The following is a 24078-nucleotide window of genomic DNA, read 5'->3' on the forward strand; positions in this document are numbered from 1 at the left end:
AGAAATTGAGTGGAACCAACTGAACAAATAATAACTGCACTACGTGATATTTGATAGGTTTTTAAATTCAATATCAAAAATAATAAAATATTGATATTTTAGAAATATGTTGCTTGTTCCTTCAAAGTAATTTTAAAACGATGATTTTACCTGATAACTCGTATCCAAGACACTTTAAAATTACATATTAACTTACACTTACAGTAGAAATCTTATTTTTGAATAGAAATTCATCAATAGCCATTCCTATTTGACGTCTTCTTTCTGTATGCCGAATATACAGTTGGGCATTTTTGTACAATACGTCGACAAGAGTCATTGTTATTGGTCGCCTTGATGAGAATTTTTAAGAATAGTAATTTTTAATGATTGTAAATTTATTTTAATAGTTACTTGTATATTAGAAACTCTCAAAACTTTACATATGGCAAACTTCGTATCGATACGCTGAATGTTAGAGAAAATTGTAAAAATAGTAAATTTGCGATAGAAACCTAAACAAGTCTTGCATAAGAATACAGAGGTGATGTGTGTACTCAATCTATGATGATGGTAGTTCTCTAGTCGAGATGATGCCCGTCATAGAATTTCCATTAATAAACGATCAAAACAGACACCTGTTGGAAAGGAGGAGAACTATAGGATTACAAGAGCTAATGTTCAGTTTCATTCATCAACAAAAGACAAAAAGTCTTTCCATTTTCAATGAATTACCTTACCACGCGGCACTACAGCACTGTGTGGGCCTTGGTCTCCTCATTAATGGACCTTGAATTATAGCAACATGCTGTGATTCTTATAGATCCGAAAACATCCATGACATTGTCCAACAATCTAATTATTGGCCTCTCTGTGTCTCTTTTGTACACTTTAAAATTCAGAACTTTTTTTGACATTTGGGAACAATGCCTTGGTTTTGTAGGATGTCATTTATTTTGGGTTATACCTTTATTCTTTATACTTTCACGCCTCCATATATTTTCCTGGTGACTTTTCACTCCAATCTTCTTGATCTTTCTTTGTTGTACTCTGTAGCGTCCATGTTTCACCACCGTAAGAGACTACTGAGCGGATAAGAGTTTTATATATCTGCATTTAGGCAATGCGATTTAGAAGTTTGTTCTTCAGTAGACTCAGAGTAGCACAGTAAGCCCTTTATACAGCTTGTATTATATTAAATGAATGCTAGTTATAATTTGATTGGTAGTGCAATACTCACAAAATTCAGTAACACCCAGATTGACAAAAATTGACTACATTATTCGATAGCTTTGAAGCTTTTTTATTTCGAAATCCAATTTTATATAAGGCGTACAAAGTATTTGATTCTGGGCCCGTATACTCCGATTCAAGTTCTGTCTGCTGATTTAGATTAGTCCATATACCATTTAATATCAGTTCTGTTCATTTCTTGTATGGTATTTTGATCCCATTTACGTCTACAGCTTAGTATTGAGATACATTTTTTCTCAAAGTTAAACTTTGAGTGCATTATCCTGAGGCATATCCCAGGTTTGTTCATTATTTAGGGACGATTTTGAACTTAAAATTCTAAGCGATGTTTTCTGCCACGCTTTCCAGTACTATTTGGAGAGGTGGGAGATTTAGAATCACCTTCGAGAGACTGTTCTTCTTCGTGGTATTCAAATTAGTTCTAGCAAATAATATTTAAAATTAGAAACTAGAAGAGAAGCAAGAATCAATTTACAAAATTTTATTAAACAAAACATTAAGAATATATTATTCATTATAGAATAACAATTTGTTAACAAATCAAGTTGAGTTTTCAGTTGCATCTGTCTCATCGTTCAATGGTTTTGATAGCACTTTATCTATCAATCCAAATTTTTTAGCTTCTTCAGGACTCATAAATTTGTCTCTTTCCATGCTTCTTTCTATGACTGCTAATTCTTGTTTAGTATGTCTAACATACAAATGGTTTATTTGCTTTTTAAGTTTTATAATTTCATCTGCTTGAATCTGAATATCAGTCGCTTGTCCCTGTAGAACAAATAATTTTAGTACATGAATTCAGTATTCTGAATTTATTTCCTACATAGTAAATGTTCAGAAGTATGTAAGAAATCACCAAGTTCAACAAAGTATACTAACATAATTGTTAATGTTCAGAAAAAGGGGATATTATTAATTGAATCACTAGTTAAGACCATTCAAGAGTGATAAGACATTAGAATTAATGAATTAAGTTATCTCCTACCATAATTCGACGGTAAAATAAAATTATTTTATGGTGTTTTTCTAATTTTCAATTATTTAAATGGATTATTTTCCAAATTTTTACTTAGATTGTTCTATACAAAAAAATTCTTCTGTAATAATTCATTAGTTTCCACCGTTTTCCATTTATGCAAAATCAAAAGTATACCTACATGTATTGTAGTGTAAGTTAAAATGTGATACAGTAACAGTCACATTCCAAAACTACCCTGTATTTTTACAGGGATGAGATCGCCTTCTATAAATAATGTGTTCAAAAAAAAGGTGACAGCTCATTCGTCTTGTAAAATATGTATCAATATCTATTGTATCTCTCTTCAAAGTAAACGCTCAAGAAATTTTCTCAATTCTTTACAATCGCGGGAAAATTTGGTTGAGTTGGTAAGTTCAGACAATACAGTGACAAAATCTTGATTACAGCTTTATTGTTTGCCAAAAAAATTAAGGAAAAAAAAGTTTAAGCTTGTGCTTTATAGTAATACAAAAGTGATATAATTTTGACAATTATTCTTAGCTTCATCACAATTGCTACATAAAAAATTGACTTAGTTTATCCCAAATTCCAGCAGAAATAGCGAATCAAGCTATTGATAGATTCTTAAAATTGTTTTCTTTCTTCAATAATCAGTGTGATATAAGATCTTCTTTTACAAAGTTGAGAAAAAAAAGTTGGCAAAAGCGGAAACTTTAGGTTTTCATCAACGCATAAGAGCCCAAACAGTGAGATCTGTAGCTCTATTGAGTAAGTTGAAAGAATGTGTGACTTCTAACAATAATTTACTATCCCGCATCCTAAGCCAAAGTCAAACAAACAATTGACAAGATATATCTTATAGATTCAACATTTTTTTTCACTTGTACTTAATCTACTTAATATTGAAATGAATGACAACTAAACAGAATCAAGAACCTACCATTAGATATAATAAAACAGAATAAATTCACAAAAGAATAATTACTGTATTTATAAAATAGTCTATTCATGTTGTATGGAATTCGAAAAGAAACTCTAGTATGGCTCACTTTCATTACAAAGTTTAAAATAAGAGGAAAAGGATCGATACTTTATATTATAAATATAGATGTAATAAAAATTTAACTACAATTTACAATGTAACATTTTTAACACTCTTTTAAAATGTATACCTAACATTTTAAAGACATTAGCCTTGTTTTCTTGTGGTGTTGGCCACAAGATGATGTCAACACATCTTACGATTTTCTGGAAAAGAATTCTTTAAGATTTGTGAGGAAGCCCATAAGGAAAATTGTGAGCACTGGGAAGCCTTATTCTCTCCATCGTCTTTTATAAAAAATCAAGTTCTTTATAAGCACTTACTTAGTCCTAGTTCATTTTACAATATAAAATCATCGGAAGTCATTGTTTTTGTTCATTTCTAATCCAACTAAAAGTTTGGAATGACTTGATACATTAAATTTTGAAAACTCAACACATTACTCATAACTTGAGCACTGTCAGTATCATACACATAGTCTCAAACAAATAAGAATGAAAATATTGTAAACTGAATTTTAAAAATGCTTGCTTTATATGCGCCAACTCTATCTATGGTACTAGACACAAAACATACCCAATATTCCGCAACATAAATTTAGTTCTGCCACTTGGCAAGAGCAAACATTTTTTTTTAATTTCCCAAACGCTTTTCTAATGTGTGTTCTAAATAGGAAGAAGTTTGTAAAATTCAATACTCAATATCAAATTATCGCTGAAAATCATTTCCTAGAAAACATTGGAAGTATAAAGTTATGCCATCTACTCTCATCTGCTTTCTTTGGCTACTACAAAATCAGTTTTTTTATTATACCTGGAGCTAGTAAGAACAATCTAACACCAAGGGAAATGGTAATGTATCAAGTTCATCGGAATACAATAGCCAAAATATCTAAATTAAAAAACGTTTGAAGAATAACAAAAATCAGTTAAAGACATTGAAGAAGATGTGTGAAATTGGAACATTTTAGTGTATAGAAGAAAGTTTAAATAATGTAATGAAAGAATTCATTAATACACAGTTGAGAAATATTCATAGACAAGGTGCAGTAAAACAATGCACAGGATAAAACTTTTGCTCTTTCTATGTACAAAAGAAGTCTCACAACCTATTATTCCAACAGTGATAAATTGATATAGTTTAGTCATTTCACTATTAAAGTGTTGTGATATTTTATGTATCTTTGGTATCAATATTGCTCATTTTTGACATATGTTGGTGGACAGATCGACTTAAACCTTTTAACGTACCTTGTTGATAAAATACGAGGGTGAATCAAATATAAACGAGACTTTTGGACCTGCGCGCGCAATAGTGATGGAAGAACGTTCCGCTGTTATTGGCTGTTAGGTTGGTTTGTCAGGAGTGGGGGAAGCACGTGACTCATCATCATAGACTCGCTCAGTGTCCATCGTTACGATGTCCGAGCAGGAGGTACCTCCCTCTATTGCGCAACGTATTGTTATAAAGTTTTTAGCTGCAGAAGGTGTAAAACCGGCCGAAATCTTGAGAAGATTGACTGCACAGTTCGGGGAAAAGACGCTGTCGCGAGCTAGAGTGTTTGCTTGGCATAAACAGTTCGTGGAGGGCCGTGAACGTGTTGAAAATGAGAGCCATGACCGCAGACCCCGCACCAGCATTACAGCGGGCAACATCGACAGTGTTCGTCAACTTGTTGAAGGTGATAGGCGTCTAACAACTTCGGATATTGCAATTAAGGTTGGAATAAGTTATGGGAGCACTTACTCTATACTCTCAGAGGAGCTAGGGTATCGCAAGGTGTGTGCCAGGTGGGTTCCTCGTCTTCTGACAGTTGACCAGAAACTGAATCGTTTTCAAGTGTGTGAGCGTCTTCTTGCTCGATTTCGGGAAGAAGGAGACCCATTTCTTTCTCACATTGTCACCTGTGATGAAACGTGGGTGCATCACTACACCCCTGAGTCGAAACAAGCGAGTATGGAGTGGAGGAAGAAAGGAGAAACCGGACCAGTGAAAGCCAAGTCACGATTATCGGCTGGCAAGGTTTTGGTTACCGTTTTTTTTTACCAGTGTGGCCTGCTGCACCTTGATTTCTTGCATGAGCGCAGAACAATTAATGCGGCGTACTACTGCAAAATTTTGACTGAGGTCAGACTTGCATATCGCCGCAAAAGACGACACCTTCCAATGAGAAAAGTGATTCTCCTCCATGACAATGCTCGCCCCCATACGGCAGCCCTGACAGTACAAAAATTGGAGCAACTGGGTTGGGAGACACTGGAACACCCTCCATACAGTCCAGACCTGTCTCCCTGCGACTTCCATGTCTTTGGTCCTCTCAAGGAAGCTTTGGGAGGGCAAAAATTCCACAGCAATAATGAGGTTAAAGCATATGTGCGCAATTGGCTACAAACACGACCTGACTCTTTTTACCTGGAAGGAATTAAAAAATTACCTATACGCTGGGAAAAATGTGTTTCTAAATCAGGAGATTATGTAGAAAAATAAACTATGATTGTTTGTGCGTTTAAAATCAAAATAAATATTTTAAAAAATAAGTCTTGTTTATATTTGATTCACCCTCGTATATATATACATGTATGTAAATATTTTGTAAATAAACGTATCCCAATTCTAAGATGTTTTTTATCATGAATGAATTCAGGAAACTGAGAAATCAGGACTGGATGGAAAAGAATAATTAGAATACAGTAGATATTCTGTGTTTTAAATGTAAATGAACTACGAAAATAGATTAATTCTGCCACATAACTAAAATCCATCATGTTGTTTCCACTGAATAACAACTAAGTTTGCATTTCTTCTTTAGGTATGTTCTGTGGTACTGTTGTATATACTGTCCGCTAATATGGAGCAGATACTGCAATCTTGTTTAGAAATATAACCATACTGCTGTTCACTAAACACCAAACATAAGCTAAAAAGCCATATGTAATCCTACCTTAGTAGCTTCCTAAGCAGAACTTTCACGTTATGTCTGCTAAGCAAAAAAGCACTATATGTTTTTACTGCTCCTTAGCTAAGTATACAATACTCAGGGCTGTTTTGTTGAATAGATCTCAAATTCAGCATACATACGATTAATACTACCGTTATATCTTGAAAATAACTGCAGATTTGGCATTTTCACTAGTATACAACTACATATGAAATCATATCATACCCAAATGTTGAATTTTGAATTTACCGCACTTTTCCTGCTATAGATAGTTTTACTTACTTGTACACCTCCAGAAGGTTGATGAATCATAATTCTAGCATTTGGTAGGGAATGTCGCATGCCTGGAGTACCAGCAGCCAACAATAGTGAAGCCATGCTACATGCCTGTCCAACACACCTAACAAAAATAAGTATATAATATGAATTCAAAAACTTTTACTAATTTCACTTGAACCACTTGCCAGAAAAATTAGGTGTTCAATACTTAGGATCAATATTCAACAATTAGTGGGACCATCATAAAATTTTAATTCAAATCTAATTGAACACTTGAATTTTTGATAATTTACACTTATACTAGTTTGTTCATAATTATATTTTCATTTTTATTCATTATAACAGTTTCGAAGCATTAGAAACAAGTAATCATTTTTTTGTACACTTTAAAGTCGTTCCAGTCCGAATAATATTAAGAATGAAAACTTGAACAAATTTTACCAAATCATTTAGTTTTGCCAATATATACGTGGTTTCCCTAATAAAAGCTATTAAATTGTAATAGCAGGCAAGTTAGTAAGATATTCATTTCAAAAATGCTGACCAATCATTCATTAAATGTAATGAACAAATAAATAAATATCTTAAATTATGAATACTATTAAACAGATAAGTTTGAAACATGTTCACCTTATCTGTTGAAATATTTTATCAACTTTGTCCCTGAGAAAATATAAAGTTGTGTAAATTGTCTGATTAAACTTTCAACATATTAATTCATGTTAAATTACTTACTGCAGCACGTAATTATATAATAACAAGAAACTGTCCTATCCAATTTAGTCATCCATATGTCAAGCCAAAATTAATATCTATAAAATTTAATTGGAAATACACATTCTCTCACTAGCAGTGTATTTTTTTAATGGTAGGAATCTAAGGACAGACTTTTGATATAATATACCCGTTTGTTATTACTGTAGATCTCTTCATCATATTTATGATTATAAAGTTTAATGTAAGAAAATTGTTTTTTTTTTACTAAATTGTAATAATTTATGCACTATATCCCCAGAACCATGTTTAAACTTTTCTCAAATTGAATACAATTTACCTTACTATATGTTACATTTTCAATAAATTAATTTTAAATAATATTTATAATTAAATACTAACCAAGTAGCAATTGGGGGCAGTATGTATTGCATAGTATCGTAAATTCCTAATCCAGCAGTGACACTACCTCCAGGAGAATTGATGTATAAATGAATAGGTTTTGTGGAAGACTCCGATTGTAAAAACAATAATTGGGCAACTATTAAGGAACTCATTGCATCATGAACAGGTCCCATGAGACATATTATTCTCTCTTTAAGTAGCCTTGAATAAATATCGTAAGAACGCTCACCTCTTCCCGTTTGTTCTACTACTATTGGAACAAGGCCTATATTTCGAATAATAATGTTGTTCTGCAAGGAACCATATTTTCTCTTAAAACAAAAACCAAAAAATTTAGATTAATAAAATCATGTGATTGATTTTTAAATAATATAAAGTTTTATATTGCATCAGAGACACCTCTACTTTGTGTATATCTTGTTCAAATGAAATGTTTTAAAGAGCATAATATTAAATATAAGATAAATACTGTTTCCTGCAATATTATTAGTAACTCAAAAACGAATTTGTATAACAAGTGAATAAGGCGTTTGATAGTTTTACAAAGAAAGTGTATAAACGAGTATTAATTGAAAATCCCTTATAAATCTCATATCATCATTTTTCACTTGGTTATTTTAATTCTTTTTTCTGTTTTGTTTCAAATTTTTCATTTAAATATGGAGCCTTGTTCCTTATTTTTTATATATTAATTTTGTTCAGCATTTCCTTTTTCGGGTACAAACTCCTGAAATTTGAATAACTTCAGGAAAACATCAGTTATACCATACACTCAGAAAGGATATATATTGATTAATCTTACTCCTCCAAAATATTCTTGGTATTAACAAAGAGCAACTAGATATCAATACAGAGATTATAGTATTCTATTTAACTTTCAACAAAGTACAACTGCAAATATGAATCAGTTTATTATAAAAGTGAAAAATAAATATTCTATAAATTGTTCAAAGTTTCTTTGTTAAATAAATGACAGATGTTAGATAAACGCAGAATAGACACAACAACAAGATCAATTCAAGAATAATCTATAATCCAATTTAGTGAGATTATATTCCTTTCCTCACACTAATAGCAACATTGTTTTTTTTTCAATGAAGACTTCAATAACACATGAATTGATTACATAAATTTGCAATTATATTTCTGTGCTATTTCAAAAAACTGAAAGTTTAATATCTCTATTTTTAATAATAATTATTTCTAGTTGCATACGTGACAAAAATAAATCGAAGAATATAAATAGCCTATTTTATTTTCTTTCAGTGACTGTAGTGGATTTTTTACTTAAATATACTTATATTCCTTTGTGCCTAACGTGTGAACCTCTAAATAAAGCATTAATAATTTATAATATACATAATATTAATTTATAATGTACAATTGAATTTTTTTGTCTTTTTTCACGATGTAGCTGATTGCATTGATTTTATAGTTGTTACCTTGATTCATTTGTATGTACTCTATTGGATTGTATCAAATAATTTAGGAACATACTCTGATATTTTTTTATTAGTTTATACATTTTTCTATTCAAGTTTATGTTTATTCTATTTAAAGGAAAATGTAGCCTGGTCCTTGATCTGTATTTCTTCTCTGTCTAATTTAAAATTGATGTTTATTATGCTAAGTACATTTTAAAACTAAACCACCTTGACTCACTGCATCAATTTATTTATAGTATAGAAAAATGTGGAATTAGCTCACATTTCAGTTCATGCATTCAAACCCTTAAGTGAAAATATTAATGCACCAGAGGCTTATTAAATAAAATTTTAAACATAACTTGGGACCAATCTTAATAACAGTACATACTATAGACAGGAGCAAAACTAAGACAACTTAATATCAATTATTTGAATTAATATATTTCTTCTCAAAAAAGAAATCACCAATTGAAATAATTTCAATCATATCAAATATGGACACAAGCACTGGGCTAATAAGCCTTAGTCATTAAACCTGAATTAAACAATTCGAATTGTTTAATTCATTCAATAAAAAAATGATATCATTAATTAAAGTATATTATTCAGTGCTATAAAGTACAGGTGTTATTTAATAGAAATAAATAATGCAAATGCGCCAGGCAACTATACACAATACTTACAAAAATATTGAAACTACGTCCTAACATTTTAAACAAAATTGATTTTAAGTGACTATTCACAAAAATGTTAGCATAACTTAAATATTTTTAATAACTATTATTACTATATAGAAAAGTGAAACCTACAATTTCATGAAAATGTAAGGTTATTGTTTTGACTTTTACAGTCATGCCAAACTATTTTATTCTAATCCAAATCTATTAAAAAGTTAAGAGCTTTGGTTTTGAACCAAACAACATCTGGTTCAAAGTTAAGATAAGAGATTTTGAAGATTAACATCAGCTGCATGTGGAATTATTCAAAGGCACTTATCGTTAATCTTGTATCTTTTTGTTTTAATGAATCGTGCAAAATAAGTTGGTGAGATTGTGTAGCGGCAAATTTAAAATCAATATATCTGGGCCTAATTAGTTGCTAATAGGGAATTGAATATAAAAAATATTTCTTAAAAATGTATCAACTCCAATACACATATTTGAATTTTGTTTAGGTAGCTTCTAGTCTAATTCACATATCTGAAAGGATTTTGTTGCATACACGCAACTGGGCCATGAAATAAGTTATTCATTATACCTTGTAATAACCCTTATAAATAGAAATGAACAACATTTATGTAACGTGATATGTAGTTTATGGTATAATACTTAATTCCATATTATTATATCTATCAAAAATATATATTGGGAGAATGTAAGCATTATTGTCCACAGAATGTCCGCATATCCTTATAATTTCTATATGCACCAATTTCATAATATCTTGGACCGTAATCACAATAAAATAGCGATTGAGTATAGCCACATTATTCCAAGTTGTAATAAATACCTCATATTAAGACATAATACTTTGGACGAAGATATACCAAATCTTGGAACTTGCAATTGGCCTTTACATTTGAACAGAGCTTTTTTATATTAGAAACCCTTGCTGATCAAAATATTATTATTAAAAAATTTCAGAACTAAGTCAGAAACATTAAACAAATTCTGTTACTTTGTATAGCAATGGAAGAACCAAAAGCAAAGTTTTAATAAATATGTAAGATTTTTTAATTAATACCAAGTAACAAGTATTTGATATAACATTATTTTCTCTTTTTCGCATCAATAAGACAAATCTTAATTTCTGAAAACATATGTAAATTAAACTATATCTTTGATTTCCAAAAACATTACAGATTTCATCGTACCCACAAGAAATTTATTATATTCTTGGCAACGCTACCCAAAGTTCCATCCTCTGGGGAATTTTATTACTTTACGTTGGTTGCACTGGGTCATCTTTCAGTCTTCTGTCTTAGGATCGTTCAGGTTCTTTCATCTGTCTCAGTTTTTGTTGCCGGATTGCTGTAATCACCACTGGCATTAAAAAGATATTTCTGTAAAAGTGATAAAAATTTGGGCAAAAAGTGTAAGTAGATATTGTTATATGTATTTAGATGCATGCAATTCTGTAGATTTAATATATTTATTGAAATATAATAAAATGCCGTAAAACACGTTAATTTTTTGTAACCGCCATGATTAGAATTTGAGCACGACGGTTTCATCGATCGTCGCGGACGTCGAAGTCGTGATCACTGATCTAGTCCTTACTCCTTGTTCATAGTAGTGTGTACAGCGTCGGCTGTTACAAAATTTAAGTAATTTATTGAAGCAAACTGTAAGTAACGTTTAATTTTTTGTGTGAGCAATTATTTAATGAGAAAATGATAAATTGTGAACGTGATTTCGGAATATTCTTTGAATTTATTGTTTTTTAATCAGTCATCGTGTGTGCCAGTATTGACCTTCATCATTCAACATCCTTTCTGGAATTTTTAAGTGATAAAATTCTTTCTGGCGACATTTAATTTATATAATGTACTAAGCTGGTTTATTATATTTTACGGTGTAAAGTCCGTGACGTTGAACATTACATGATTGAATTCAAACTCTTTTCAAATGTATCACTGCTACGTAGTTTTATTGATGAGGTCATTGTATCGTGATACGGCTGTTTGAAAATTATTGCAATATATCTGTTTTACGCCAATAATTTTGTTTTGTGGGTAAATAAGGGCGCACATTTTCGAAATCCGTTTTAACTACGCATTACAGTAAAAGGTGTGGCTGACGCCATATTGTCATTCGCTTGCCGGTGCCTTGATGGAGTAGCGCAGTAGTTGAAAGTTGGGCTTTTATCTTTGTCGTTGCCAGTTCATTGCCGGTCTTCCCACTTTGTGAACGAGGGGTGGAAATACCTTACTTTTTTGGATATACTCTGGTAAATCTACAATTTCTATTATTAGAATAAGCAAATTTTCCTCTTACTCAAATTATAGATTGTAATTGGTATTTTTTATTAGCGTCAATTAGTCATAATTCAAATTTTAAAATATAATCAACTTCAATGTACATTTACTGCATTCTTGAATAAGATTTTTGTATCGTGATGTACTTTTTACAATTTATCGATTATTTATAACCTTGCTTTATGTAAATTTCTTCAAAACCTAAATTCTAGATGAAGCACCTATATTGTTCATTGATTGAATTTTAATTAAAATGGTTTTAGTAAATGATTGTAAATCAATTAATAGGGCGAGCCCAAATTCAAATTGATTTTATTATTTACAAGATCTATAAAAATCACTACAATAAGAAGTTAATATGTGCAACTGTAAAGATCTTGAAATTTTAAGCAACATAGAACACATTTGGAAATTTAGGAATTGTATAAATTATTGTATATTTAAAATTATCAAGTGCGACTTGTTAATATGAAACACTTTGGTATTGTCATGTGAAATAAGTTAGAATGTGACATTATTTTGAATAATTTAAAATTGTTTGAATTTATTATTAACTTTAGTTAGTACATTTTCAAAACTTGTTTTAACATTAACCTCATATTATTTAAACAAATTTTAATTCACTTTTTGATAAATGTAATAGAGCTTCAATTAATTATTTTATGTACAGCAAATTAAATTTTAATAATACAATATTTTCTATTTTCACATCATTACTAGAACGAAAATATATTTGTTTCTTTTATTGTAAAAGCTATACATTATATATATATTTGTATATATATATATATATATATATATATATATATATATATATATATATATATATATATATATATATATATATGCTTCCAGTCTTGTACATTCTTCTATATTTATGGATCAGACATGATTGGGGGGATTAGTTTTTTCTACGTATATCAGAACAAATTAAGTTCCAGAATATTTTTTATAAATCACCAGATTGTGCATTAAAAAAATATTTCTCCAAGTCTACATTAATCAGAAATTCTTGTATTATCCATGAACAAAACTTCAATAATCCTTTGTTCTTAATTGGGGTAAGTCAAGCAGCAGTGCAAATGTGGGTCTTCTATTGGCCAACAGTAATCTTTCAATCTCCTGATGTTTTGAGCAAAAATTTTGGCATTTTCCTTTCCCCCATATTTTTAATCGCGCCACCAAATATGAATAATAATTTTGCCCTTTAATGTATATTTTCTTTTTCTACCAAATTTCCCACTCCAATATACTATTAATCTTTTTTACATGACTATTATTGATCACCGTTTTAATGACGTTTTTAATTGGCTGGATTAAAAATGGTCGGGATTATTCAGCTGAATGAACAATCGACAGGTATTTGAATTCTATGAATTTCTGGGTGTTGTCCCAAAGAATGAAGTTTGATTAACATTATTATAACTAATAATGATGGATTCTTACTACTTTACATTATTTTTTTGTATTCTAGATTTAGAATTAGATAAAAAATGTCCGCTCCCGACAAAGATGAATTAGTTCAAAGAGCCAAACTTGCCGAACAAGCAGAACGCTACGATGATATGGCTTCGGCAATGAAATCTGTTACCGAGACGGGAGTAGAGTTAAGTAATGAAGAAAGAAACCTCCTCTCAGTGGCATACAAAAATGTTGTAGGTGCAAGACGGTCGTCGTGGAGAGTAATTTCTTCAATTGAGCAAAAGACTGAGGGTTCTGAAAGAAAACAACAAATGGCCAAAGAGTACAGAGAGAAGGTTGAAAAAGAATTGAGAGAGATCTGCGATGATGTCCTTGTAAGTTTTATTCTGTTCTTATGAATATATTTTAGTAAGTTAGATATTTTTATGAACAAAGTTGAAATTGGTTCTAAACATTTCTTTGGCTTTCATATTTTATTATTTATTCACTTTCAAACTTTCTATTACTAGTTGTTTTTTTTATAAATATTTGTTGTAAGTGAATCTTGTAATATAGTTCGCCCACAAGATATGGTAATATGTATTTATATATATTTATCAGTGTTCTGCCAGGACATAAATGCATAATGTTATTATTCAAAAAATTGTTTCTCAGAATTATGAACAATTTTATTTATTTAGAAAAACTTCGTATTTATTTTTTGTGATAAAACACTAGTTCACAATTTCAGATGGAACTGCAACTGTTGATTTAAATATTAAATTGGTGATATTGTTTAGCAGTGAAGGTTCATTAATTATCATTAGTACTTTACTAAGCAAATAATTTTGTAATTAGTCATCATTCAGCATTGCACAAAGAATCATAAAATTTACTTGCAACTTCTATCAAGAATAGAAAACTTGTTATGTACAAAAACAAGTCATTTATAAATATTTTTTTAAGTACTTCAATATCACATGGTTACACATTGTTATGTACAGCATGCGATTTTTAATATCTATTGTTTGTAAAGTATTTATCTATTTTTCTTTGTTATGACGATCCATTATCACATAAAAAATTATAGCAATATTTATGTGACTTGACTAGATCAGCACTTATATATGAGATATCCCAGAAAGCATTCCATAATGTTGCAACATATGTGTGTATATATAGATATATAGTGTAAATAGGGTAGTAGAGATCTAAATTTTTAGTTCATTGCTTTTTATACTTTTATGACTCATTTCTGATGAAAAATTTTTTTCATTTATATGTAGGACTAATTTAAAAGTACTCTTAACTAGATTGAATGAGGTCATTTACATTATCTGTTGAAATACTTATTTGTACAAATGAATGCTATTTGTCACAATCTAATAATACAAATAGTGGTTGGAATAAAAAAACGTATTTGAACAATTCAGTCTTATAAAACTGTGAATAAACTTTTGAATTGGTGGAGTTCATGCTTATTTAAGATATTTTATCTATATTACAAATTTTGACCATTCACTTTCCAGGCTATTCTTGTAATCCATGTGCATTGTTTTTCTTGGAATATGGTAGCAATAAGCTTCTATAATTCTTTTTTCAAGTGTACAATCGTCATTTTGTTGAAACAATTGGATATCATTGATTTTTTTACATATTTTGTTAAATTAAGCTTATGCACACAATATCACCTAACAGTCTGAATTTTGTTTTAAGAGTAGTGCAATTGTGCAGAAATATGTGCTTCCATTTCAGGATAGTGTAAATCGAGATTTGAATGATTCATTTCAATAATTTAAATAAGTCGATTCTATATGATGCAAAATAATTATCAAATAACTTTCGTTCTTCTGAACAAGTTGATGTATCTTGAATTACTGATAACATTTATCTAAAGAAAAATTTAGTTGTTTTTCTTTTGGTAAATTATATAGCAGTATTAATTGTAGGGACTCCTCGACAAATACCTTATTCCCAAAGCTAGCAATGCAGAATCAAAAGTATTCTACCTTAAGATGAAAGGAGATTATTACAGGTATCTCGCAGAAGTAGCCACAGGAGATACAAGGAACAGTAAGTTGCTTGATTTGCTATTGATGTTATAACTAATTGATTTATTTCTTACAAAATTCTGTTTTATTTATTCTTAACATCGGTAAAAATTAGGAGTTATTGATTTTTTTTTAAATTTCAATTTATTGATTCCACGCCTTTATAAATAGAACTGACATCTTCAATATCAAACCCAACATTACATAATTTATTGTTACTTGTAAGTCCAAGGTAAAATATCTTTGGATTTTTTATTTTTACTATTAATGGAAATATAATGATTTTTCAATTGCTCCAATTTATTAATACGTGAATTTATTTGGGACATGAGTCCAAATGTAATTTAGAATTTGCAAATCAGTGTGTCAAATTAACCTTCCAAAAAACTTTTTTCTTTGCCGTTTGAAGAACAAATCACAATGAAACTATGAAGAAGGTATATAAATACTTGGGTAGTAATAGTACTTGAGTCAATCTTTAACAAATGCTTATCTTATTTCAGTTTACACTAAATTTGTTTGATGGATTTCATGGAAATATCTTTTATTTCATATAAAAATAAACAAATGGCAGATGTTTTAGGAAAAGTAGGGAATTGAAATAAATTAGAATAAAGGAACCATTTTTAGCTACTTTATTATTTTAAGGAAGCATTTGGAAATTGAAAAAAACCTGACAATAAATTCTTAGATATTTTCTTTTCTTAAGGTTTAGTCAGTATATAGTGTTCACTCATGTGTCCTGTTTTCAAAATATATTACACAGTTATATAATATAAAATTTATTATTAGTAGGAAAAGTGAATATTGAATGTCTTGAGTTTATCAACTATTTTGTTTGATTTGATTTTTATATATCAGTTTAATATTTATCCATGGTGTCCAGTTCTTAGTCGAATTTATGTTGATTCTTCAATTCTCAGAAAATAAACTATGTGAAACTTTAATCTATTCAAAGGAAATCGTCTCTGATCAAATATATTGTTATCATTAACAATTGAATTGGTACAAATAAATCATCTGTCTTGACAGGTTTTTGGTTCTGATATGTAGCAACAACTAGTTTAAAATATATATTCAAATCAACTATACTGTAATTATCCAAGGACACTGTTTCAGTTTTTTATTAACTGGCTTATGGTATTGACAATATTCTTAAAATATTCCAATATCAGGCAAATTCTTTTATCCAATTACCCGCGCCTGTAATAAAGATAAAAAATTTAATATTGTATTGTGTACATAATTTGTCATATACACAAAGATGTTTTTTTATTAAACAATTTCCTTATTTTAATTTGTCGGCGTTTTGTTTTAGTGTTCAATATTTTCTCCTTCACTATAGATATCCAATTGTCGCCCATCAAATAACGACTTTTAGGTCGGTTGAAATTTATTACCTAACTACTTACTGCAAATTACTGTGAACTGTTCTTATGTATAATTTGTAATGAATACTATTTTTCTAGTCCTGATGTGTTGCAAGTTTAATAAAATTATATAATACGGCGATAAATCAGTGAACCAGACTATTTTTAGAATATATTTGCCACCTACTTTTGTAAATCTGCAATAAAATTGTCATATGAATTGATTGTAACTTTAAAACATTCCAAGAGTTATTTATAATAATTTTGAATAAAAAATTTCTTTGAAAAGATTTGATTACTTGATTTGCAAATATCTCTAAACGAAAACTACTTGGATTTATAACATAAAAGCTATTCCATGTGGTGACACGGATATTGACGAAAATATAGAATCTCTTCTCTTTGAGAATCATATAAAAAATATTTCACTTGATGGTCCCACGGATAAAAAAAATTAAATATGATTTAGTTGTATTTATTTTAGAGAATTTTCATGTCGATATTGGTCATCATAGCCGACATGAATTTATAAAAAAGTTTTGTTAACTTGAAACATTGCCAAATTTTAAATTCGTCTTGATCCAGGTTTTTAAGTCAGTAGATTAATCTCGTCCTATCAATTCCATACTGTTGCACACTTGAAGCTCTAAACATTTCTCACAATATGGTGAAGAGCGCGACCATCTTCGCCAATATGATACTCACCACCAAAGAGTAGCTATTGCATTGATTGTAGAAGGTTTCTCATAAGTACATGACACTAGATTCCATATGGCACAGTAGTCGATTTCTGGAAATGTAAAAGGCTCTCAGAAGACTATAAAGAAATAAAATGGGCGTGTAACTGATCTTTGTAATTTGAAACGCTAATACAAGGGTTTTTTCATGAATATTTTGCTTCGCCGATATTTCGTGCCGCTTTTCATCAAGAAACAAACAATACATAAGAATCATAAGTCCTACTTTTGGCTATGTTTGTAGAAAAAAAGTTTTCTATTTTCCTGCATAACTGCGTATCATAAGATTCGTCCAGAATTATCTTGAAAATACCAAAATCCTAGCAATAGTATGGTCAGCAATTAACTTCGACCTTGAAGAAATAGAGTTTGGAGTTTCTTTAATGTTGTTAGTCCCATATGAGTTTTATTATATCCAATTACATATGCTATCTCTTGAATGAATTGAAATACGTAATGCTCTTCAGTAAACTGGAATCAACAATGAGATTTAATGCATGCCTGGATGGAAAATTTCATGCTGAAACTTTTGCTTGAAGAGGAAATGTGTGTTATTAAAATATGCCCGTAGTTTTGATTTTATTATGTACATTTTTGGTTGAATAAATTTCCTACGCTAGTTGTTGAAATTTAAAAGATACATAAGTTTCAGTACCACCTCTATAATTTTTTACTTGGATTCATTGCAATATTTTTAAAAATTGAAAAATCCAAATCATCCGTTAATATTATAGGAGGGTGTAGTTTTAAATCGTATCCAATGCTTGATAAAGCATTCAACTTCCGAAATCCCCAGGTTTCAGCTGCTTCAGGTTTCCTTTTTTGAATGTTTTTAAAAATTTATTCTTTCTTGAGTCATAACATGGAGTAGCAACCAATAGTTCTGTTTTTTATTTTTAACTTGTTTGAACTTACAGATTTCATTTTCTTGCATAAACTTTGCTTAATTCTAACTTCCAGCTGTCGTCGACTACTCACAAAAAGCATACCAAGATGCTTTTGAAATTTCTAAGGCAAAGATGACGCCAACACATCCAATCAGGTTGGGATTGGCACTCAATTTCTCAGTTTTTTATTATGAGATATTAAATTCGCCAGATAAAGCATGCCAACTAGCGAAACAGGTTAATACATTTTTATTTACAGCAGGGGCAGAATTACATGGAAGGCAATAGTTTTCATGTACTCTTGATATCTAGTTATCAAATGTTTTTGTTTTCAAATAATTCAATTTTTCTTGTGTAGAAGTGGTTGAAGACTCACAAAAGGCATATCAGGAAGCATTTGATATAGCAAAGTCCAAAATGCAGTCTACCCACCCTATTAGGCTAGGTCTTGCCTTAAATTTCTCAGTGTTTTATTATGAAATTATAAATTCACCTGCAAGAGCGTGTCACTTAGCTAAACAGGTTATTATAGTTTTATTTTTTTTTGTTAGTTTGTGTGATTTTTTTTTAAAATGCGACTGTTATTAACATTGCCAATTTGTGATGTAATTCTGCCTGAATACTAACTTTAGCTGCTTGTAAAAACCCACAATTACATTGAAATTTGTTTATATTTGTGCTTTTGGGTTTGCTCTATACCTTGTCTTGCACAGTATTTAGTATCAAAAGATAAATCTGATTTAAATCCTAAACCTTCACCTGAAGCGAAGTTCTATTATTATATATTAAAACTTCAACAAGTAAAATTTTTATGCAGGTCAGGCACTGTAAGCACACAGGTGCTTACAATACGTATTTTATGCAAACCTACATTTTTTTCAAGCAAATTACGTGAGAAAACTGTGACGATATTTCTAATAATGAAATTTTAATATGTGCTGTTCTATGTTGAATCTGTGGTTGATTGGAAGCTTTTGTGTTACTGCAATTACTCATTTGAGAAGACTGGTGTATTATGTAAAAATAATTACATTTGCTTTGAAAACACTTTAGCATGTTTTGGATGAATGCTATAAACAGAAATAGTGTTTTGACACCAAAATAAAAATACATACTTATCTGTTCATGAAATGAAAAGAATACTAAACGAGCACAAATAGAAAATACGAGACAACATAGGAAAACCACTGGTTTCAGGAGACTGGAAACCTAAGCCGGATTTCTTTTTCTGAAATATTTTTGTGAAATCAGTTGAAGCCAGGTCAGTTTGATATGATTTTTTGCCATATAACGGAATAATTATCTGTAGTAATCCCCTGGTTGATTAGAAGAAAGTCATTGAATAAAATTTAGTCTGCACTACTGACCTCGCTTACTAATTTGTCTCCAAACGCTTTGTCTGGTTTTAAACCTGCCATTTTCACTCTGAACGCTTGTTTCATACATTGTTATGTATTGATGCAAAAACCCTCCTCATTAGACCTTAATAGCTCTAGAGATAATTCTAAATAATCATTTCCTTGCTTTTCTTGTTTTTGCCTTTTGAATTGCACAATTTTTTTGGACCAAAATTTTTCATTTAAAAACATCTCTATTTTGGTTTAGGAAGACAGATTTAAGTTTGAGTAAATGTAATACTGTGGGAGATAAGCGGTTAAATTATAGTTTTAATCTTAAATTAATGGTTTCGTAGGCCTTTGATGATGCAATAGCTGAGTTGGACACATTAAATGAAGACTCGTATAAGGACAGTACCCTTATCATGCAGCTGCTCCGAGACAACCTCACACTTTGGACAAGTGACACACAGGTATGCTTCTTATAGTTATATTAACTATTTATATTTAAAAGAAGTAGTGGACTGTCTTCAAATAATTTTATAACTTGTATAGTCTTCAAACACCCTTATAAAATTAGTAAATATCTAGCAAATTGTGTGAAATGTGATTTGAAATTAAGGGAATTTAACAGATATTATTTTTAAGAGTAATTCGATTTACTACACTCACTTTAGTTTCTTCAGATGTAGATAAACAATTTATTGCTTCTAGACCGTTGAAATTAGTTTTAATATTGATAAATAAATATAATTTTATGGTCACTTACCAAAGCCCACTACATAATGTCATTTAATTTTACGTGGTAAAATTTATTATTTCTATATTACAGATTTTAATCTAAATTTTTGTTAATGAAGATTCGTTTTTCGTTAAAGTAGTAGTGGTGTTTGAGAATGAGAATACTCTAAATTTTTAATATACAATAATTTAATATTTCTAGATAATAAACAAATATATAGAAGCCATTATCTGGTCTTTAGATTTGGAATTATATAGATTATAACATAATGACTAAACTAATAAAATTACCAAATATTTAAAATAAACTACTGGTACATATGTACTAGGTGACACATATACTTTTCTCCAAACCTGTAAGAGTTATCAAAAAACTTAATAACAAAAGTTCTTTGTATTTGAAGGAATTTTTAGATCATTGGTTATACAGGGTGTCCCAATTCTTCAGTATCGACATCAACTTAGGAATTTTGAATGGAATATTTTATTGCGTTTTTTGATTTAGAGGTAAAAACAAAGGTAACTTTCATAAAATCGACCTATTTGATTTCCGCACGATTTATTGGTCGATAGTAAATAATCTAAAAATTCCTTTAAATTAAAGAACTTTTGTAATTAAAGTTTTGTGATAACTCTTACAGGTTTTGAGAAAAGTCACCTTATATTTGACCTATATTATTTCAAGATCCAAATAACAATATATTATGTTAATAAATAGTTTATTATGAAAAATGTGATTTTTTTAAAAAGCTAAATCACTTTGTTATTGCCCTCAATAATTAATGAGCAATATATATATATATGGACATAGAAAAACGCATGTCGTCATTATTTTGAATATCCGGATTTTTGATTATACAACAACTATTTGTTCCGTTAATAGTCTTATTGAAATCATCTTTGCCATTGAAAAGTTCTGTTTTGTTTTGTTAAGGTATATAATTATAGCTCATGTTCCCTAAAAATTTTTTGTAACAAAATTATGAATTTGACTGAAAGCTGTACTTCATCCACTTTATTTTTTACAGGGGGAAGCGGATGAGCCTCAAGAATCTGGTGATAATTGAATTGTGGCGTGTCCGTTTTTAACTATTCGTTACAAAAATGAAATTTCATGTAAGTTAACGTATTCGTGGAACTTGGTTGTGAAGTTTCATTGACAGTTTTTGAGTTTCACTTTGATGAAACTTTTGATATTTAAAATGTTTTTAGGAGATATGTAAATCGTTAAATTATGTTACATTGTCACACAACCAGCATATAATTTTTCGCAACAAGTAATTTAAGCCATAAACAAACAGTCAAAAAATATGCAGTTATGTGCTTTACTGGTTTAAAGTATATGATTGTATATTTTAGTTGCTGAATGTTGTGTGATTTAATGTCAATTCTTCTGCAACAAATTTTGTTTTTTTATAATTGATTATTTTACTTTTTTTATATAAATTAATGTCTCCTCCGATGTGACAATTTATTTGAAATTTCAACTTTTTTTAAGGTCTAACTCGTTAACTATTAAAATTATTATTTAATAACATTGTTTTAGTTTTATCTTTTTTATTTTGTATTTTTCCATTGTTGAACTCTCCATGAATTATTACCTCTTTATTTCGAGTCATTTCAATCATTACATTACCTTTAGTCCACCTAATTAATTTTGCACACCACTGCATGGGCCAATACCTGCCCTTTCCCCAAAAAACCCTATGTTTACCGTAAAACACTCACTTTGGATGTGCTATATATAAATGTATGAATATGTATTAAAATAAACTGCTATCAAGCTCTATTTGTTTTCTGTTGTATCTGCCAAGTATATTTGTCAGATTTCAATAAATTTTTCAAAACTCGTTCAATTTATTTTTACCCTCAGATATACAGTAATTTTCACAGAACAAATTGATTACTCACTTAATAAGTCGAGAATCATGTTGATTACATGTTCATCAAAATAGTAATAATTTTATAGTCCTTTGATGTAATGTAACTAAAACTTTATCTTAGTAGTTTTATCAAAGTTTGAAATAATTTCAATTTACTGAGAAAAGGTTCAATTGTTTACAAATCAGCAAAGAATTATTCAATAAGCTATTTAAATATACTCCTTGATATCTATTTAAAAATAAATTCGAGTTGTTCGGACATTATTAATGGGTTCATTGGTAGGCAGTTTATCGACGCTTATCACATTATCCCTTATTGTAGATGAAGCGTAATTGAATTTTTATTAAAAAAATTTGGTCCGTTTATATGATCATCTTGAATGGCACTTATCGACATGTTAATATTGTAAACGTCATACGAAATCATCTTCACATAACTGTTTGAATAGTTTTATTTTGAAATATTGAGTAGTTGTTGGTACTATATACTTTGAAAACACTGCTGAGATGAACAGTTACAGTACTGGATATTTGTGATATTGATCTTTTATTATAATAAAAGTGCAACATCCATAGCTTCGTTGATAACCAGCCACTAAGGTTGACTTTTTTACTGATAACTGATCCTCAAAAGTGATTTCTCTGGTTAGACTTTTCATTACACAGGATAAAGTAATGAAGAATTGCATTATTTTTTATATAATGGTTTTGGATTCCATTCGTCATAGATTAAGCTTAATTTTAGAATTTCTATGAAATTTGTTACGTTGTTTTTCAACACTTAACCACGAACGTAATTTTCTTGAACAAAAACTGATGTTAAGTACTAATATTCTTAATTCTGGTACCTTGACAGAGATGGGCTTTTGCAAGTTTGGTCACACTCACATTGAAGTATACCTACACAGTTATGACTGTTTAAGGGAACCTCTGATGCGTATTTTAACAAGAGTAGTCTCGTAATGTTAGGCTTTATGGTTTTTTTAATCTACCCCTCAGCTATGTCACATTTAATCCAGTATTTTGTCCGTTTCAGGTCTGTCTTACATTGTGCACTATTAAAACAGATTCGCGATAATAATAGAAATGTATATATAAATATTCATTTTAGTTTGTGAATATTTGTTTTATAGAGGTTTTGTTAATATGAGACCTGTTTAGATTATAATCACATGTTTGAAGAAAATTTGTGGAACAGGTGGATTCCACCTTGGAAAATGAATTTTATCGTCTCTGTTTATTGGTTAACAATATAATATGTGCAAATTCTATATACTTATAAAATATATTGAATAGAATGATAGCCAGGATAAAAAAAATCGTCAATTTATAAGAGGACACCCCTGCCACGGTAACTCATCGAGGAATATATTGGTGGGGGGCAGCCATGAAAAACCGAGGACCCCTCGGATAAAAGGTCAAAATGTTGTCATATGTTCAACAATGCATAACGAGTTTATAATCTCTATATACTTAGATTTTATGTATTATTTATTTTATATATTTGAAGATTAAAATAAAAATTTTATAAATGTATTATCTTTATAACCTCGTTAACTTGCTATAACTGAATATTAAATTATAAAATGTAGATAGACGAGTAAAATGTATCTGTCTGTAAAGGCGTTTGGTTCAAACAGGGTACCAGACGCGAACCAAGCCCTTTTTGTAGCTCAT

At 29.7% G+C, this 24078-nt stretch overlaps 2 protein-coding genes across 7 annotated transcripts; one reads left to right on the forward strand and one right to left on the reverse strand.

Annotated features, from left to right (window-relative positions):
* Nucleotides 1-1699: 1699 nt before the first annotated feature.
* On the reverse strand, nucleotides 1700-9863 carry LOC130894621 (ATP-dependent Clp protease proteolytic subunit, mitochondrial-like). Its single transcript, XM_057801551.1, has 4 exons — nucleotides 9701-9863; nucleotides 7588-7901; nucleotides 6475-6592; nucleotides 1700-2001 (listed from the first exon to the last, which is right to left on the reverse strand). Exons 1-4 carry the CDS (start codon nucleotides 9725-9727, stop codon nucleotides 1774-1776), a joined length of 687 nt encoding a protein of 228 aa, XP_057657534.1. The 5' UTR covers nucleotides 9728-9863; the 3' UTR covers nucleotides 1700-1773.
* Nucleotides 9864-10979: 1116 nt separating this feature from the next.
* LOC130901994 (14-3-3 protein zeta) lies at nucleotides 10980-22368 on the forward strand. Of its 6 annotated transcripts, none has more exons than XM_057813802.1 (6): nucleotides 10980-11111; nucleotides 13469-13790; nucleotides 15345-15468; nucleotides 18514-18677; nucleotides 20134-20250; nucleotides 21547-22368. In XM_057813802.1, the coding sequence occupies exons 2-6, from the start codon at nucleotides 13488-13490 to the stop codon at nucleotides 21583-21585; spliced, it is 747 nt and encodes a 248-aa protein (XP_057669785.1). In that variant the 5' UTR covers nucleotides 10980-11111; nucleotides 13469-13487; the 3' UTR covers nucleotides 21586-22368. The 6 variants fall into 6 exon arrangements, with proteins under 6 accessions (XP_057669785.1, XP_057669794.1, XP_057669751.1 ...); XM_057813811.1 differs by lacking the exon at nucleotides 18514-18677 and adding an exon at nucleotides 18799-18962; XM_057813768.1 differs by lacking the exon at nucleotides 10980-11111 and adding an exon at nucleotides 11119-11363.
* The last annotated feature ends 1710 nt before the right edge of the window (nucleotides 22369-24078 follow it).

This window comes from Diorhabda carinulata, chromosome 1 (genome assembly GCF_026250575.1).
Source record: "Diorhabda carinulata isolate Delta chromosome 1, icDioCari1.1, whole genome shotgun sequence".
In the NCBI taxonomy this organism is placed as follows: Eukaryota; Metazoa; Arthropoda; class Insecta; order Coleoptera; family Chrysomelidae; genus Diorhabda; species Diorhabda carinulata.

Excerpts from the sequence above, each read along its gene's own strand:
- LOC130894621 (XM_057801551.1), bottom strand. The coding sequence starts at position 9,727 with ATGTTAGGACGTAGTTTCAATATTTTT. Across the intron at positions 7,902-9,700 it reads GACGTAGTTTCAATATTTTT|AGAAAATATGGTTCCTTGCA; the intron begins GTAAGTATTGTG and ends TTTTGTTTTAAG. Across the intron at positions 2,002-6,474 it reads AACCTTCTGGAGGTGTACAA|GGACAAGCGACTGATATTCA; the intron begins GTAAGTAAAACT and ends TTTGTTCTACAG.
- LOC130901994 (XM_057813802.1), top strand. The coding sequence starts at position 13,488 with ATGTCCGCTCCCGACAAAGATGAATTAGTTCAAAGAGCCAAACTTGCC. Across the intron at positions 13,791-15,344 it reads AGATCTGCGATGATGTCCTT|GGACTCCTCGACAAATACCT; the intron begins GTAAGTTTTATT and ends TATTAATTGTAG. Across the intron at positions 20,251-21,546 it reads TTTGGACAAGTGACACACAG|GGGGAAGCGGATGAGCCTCA; the intron begins GTATGCTTCTTA and ends TATTTTTTACAG.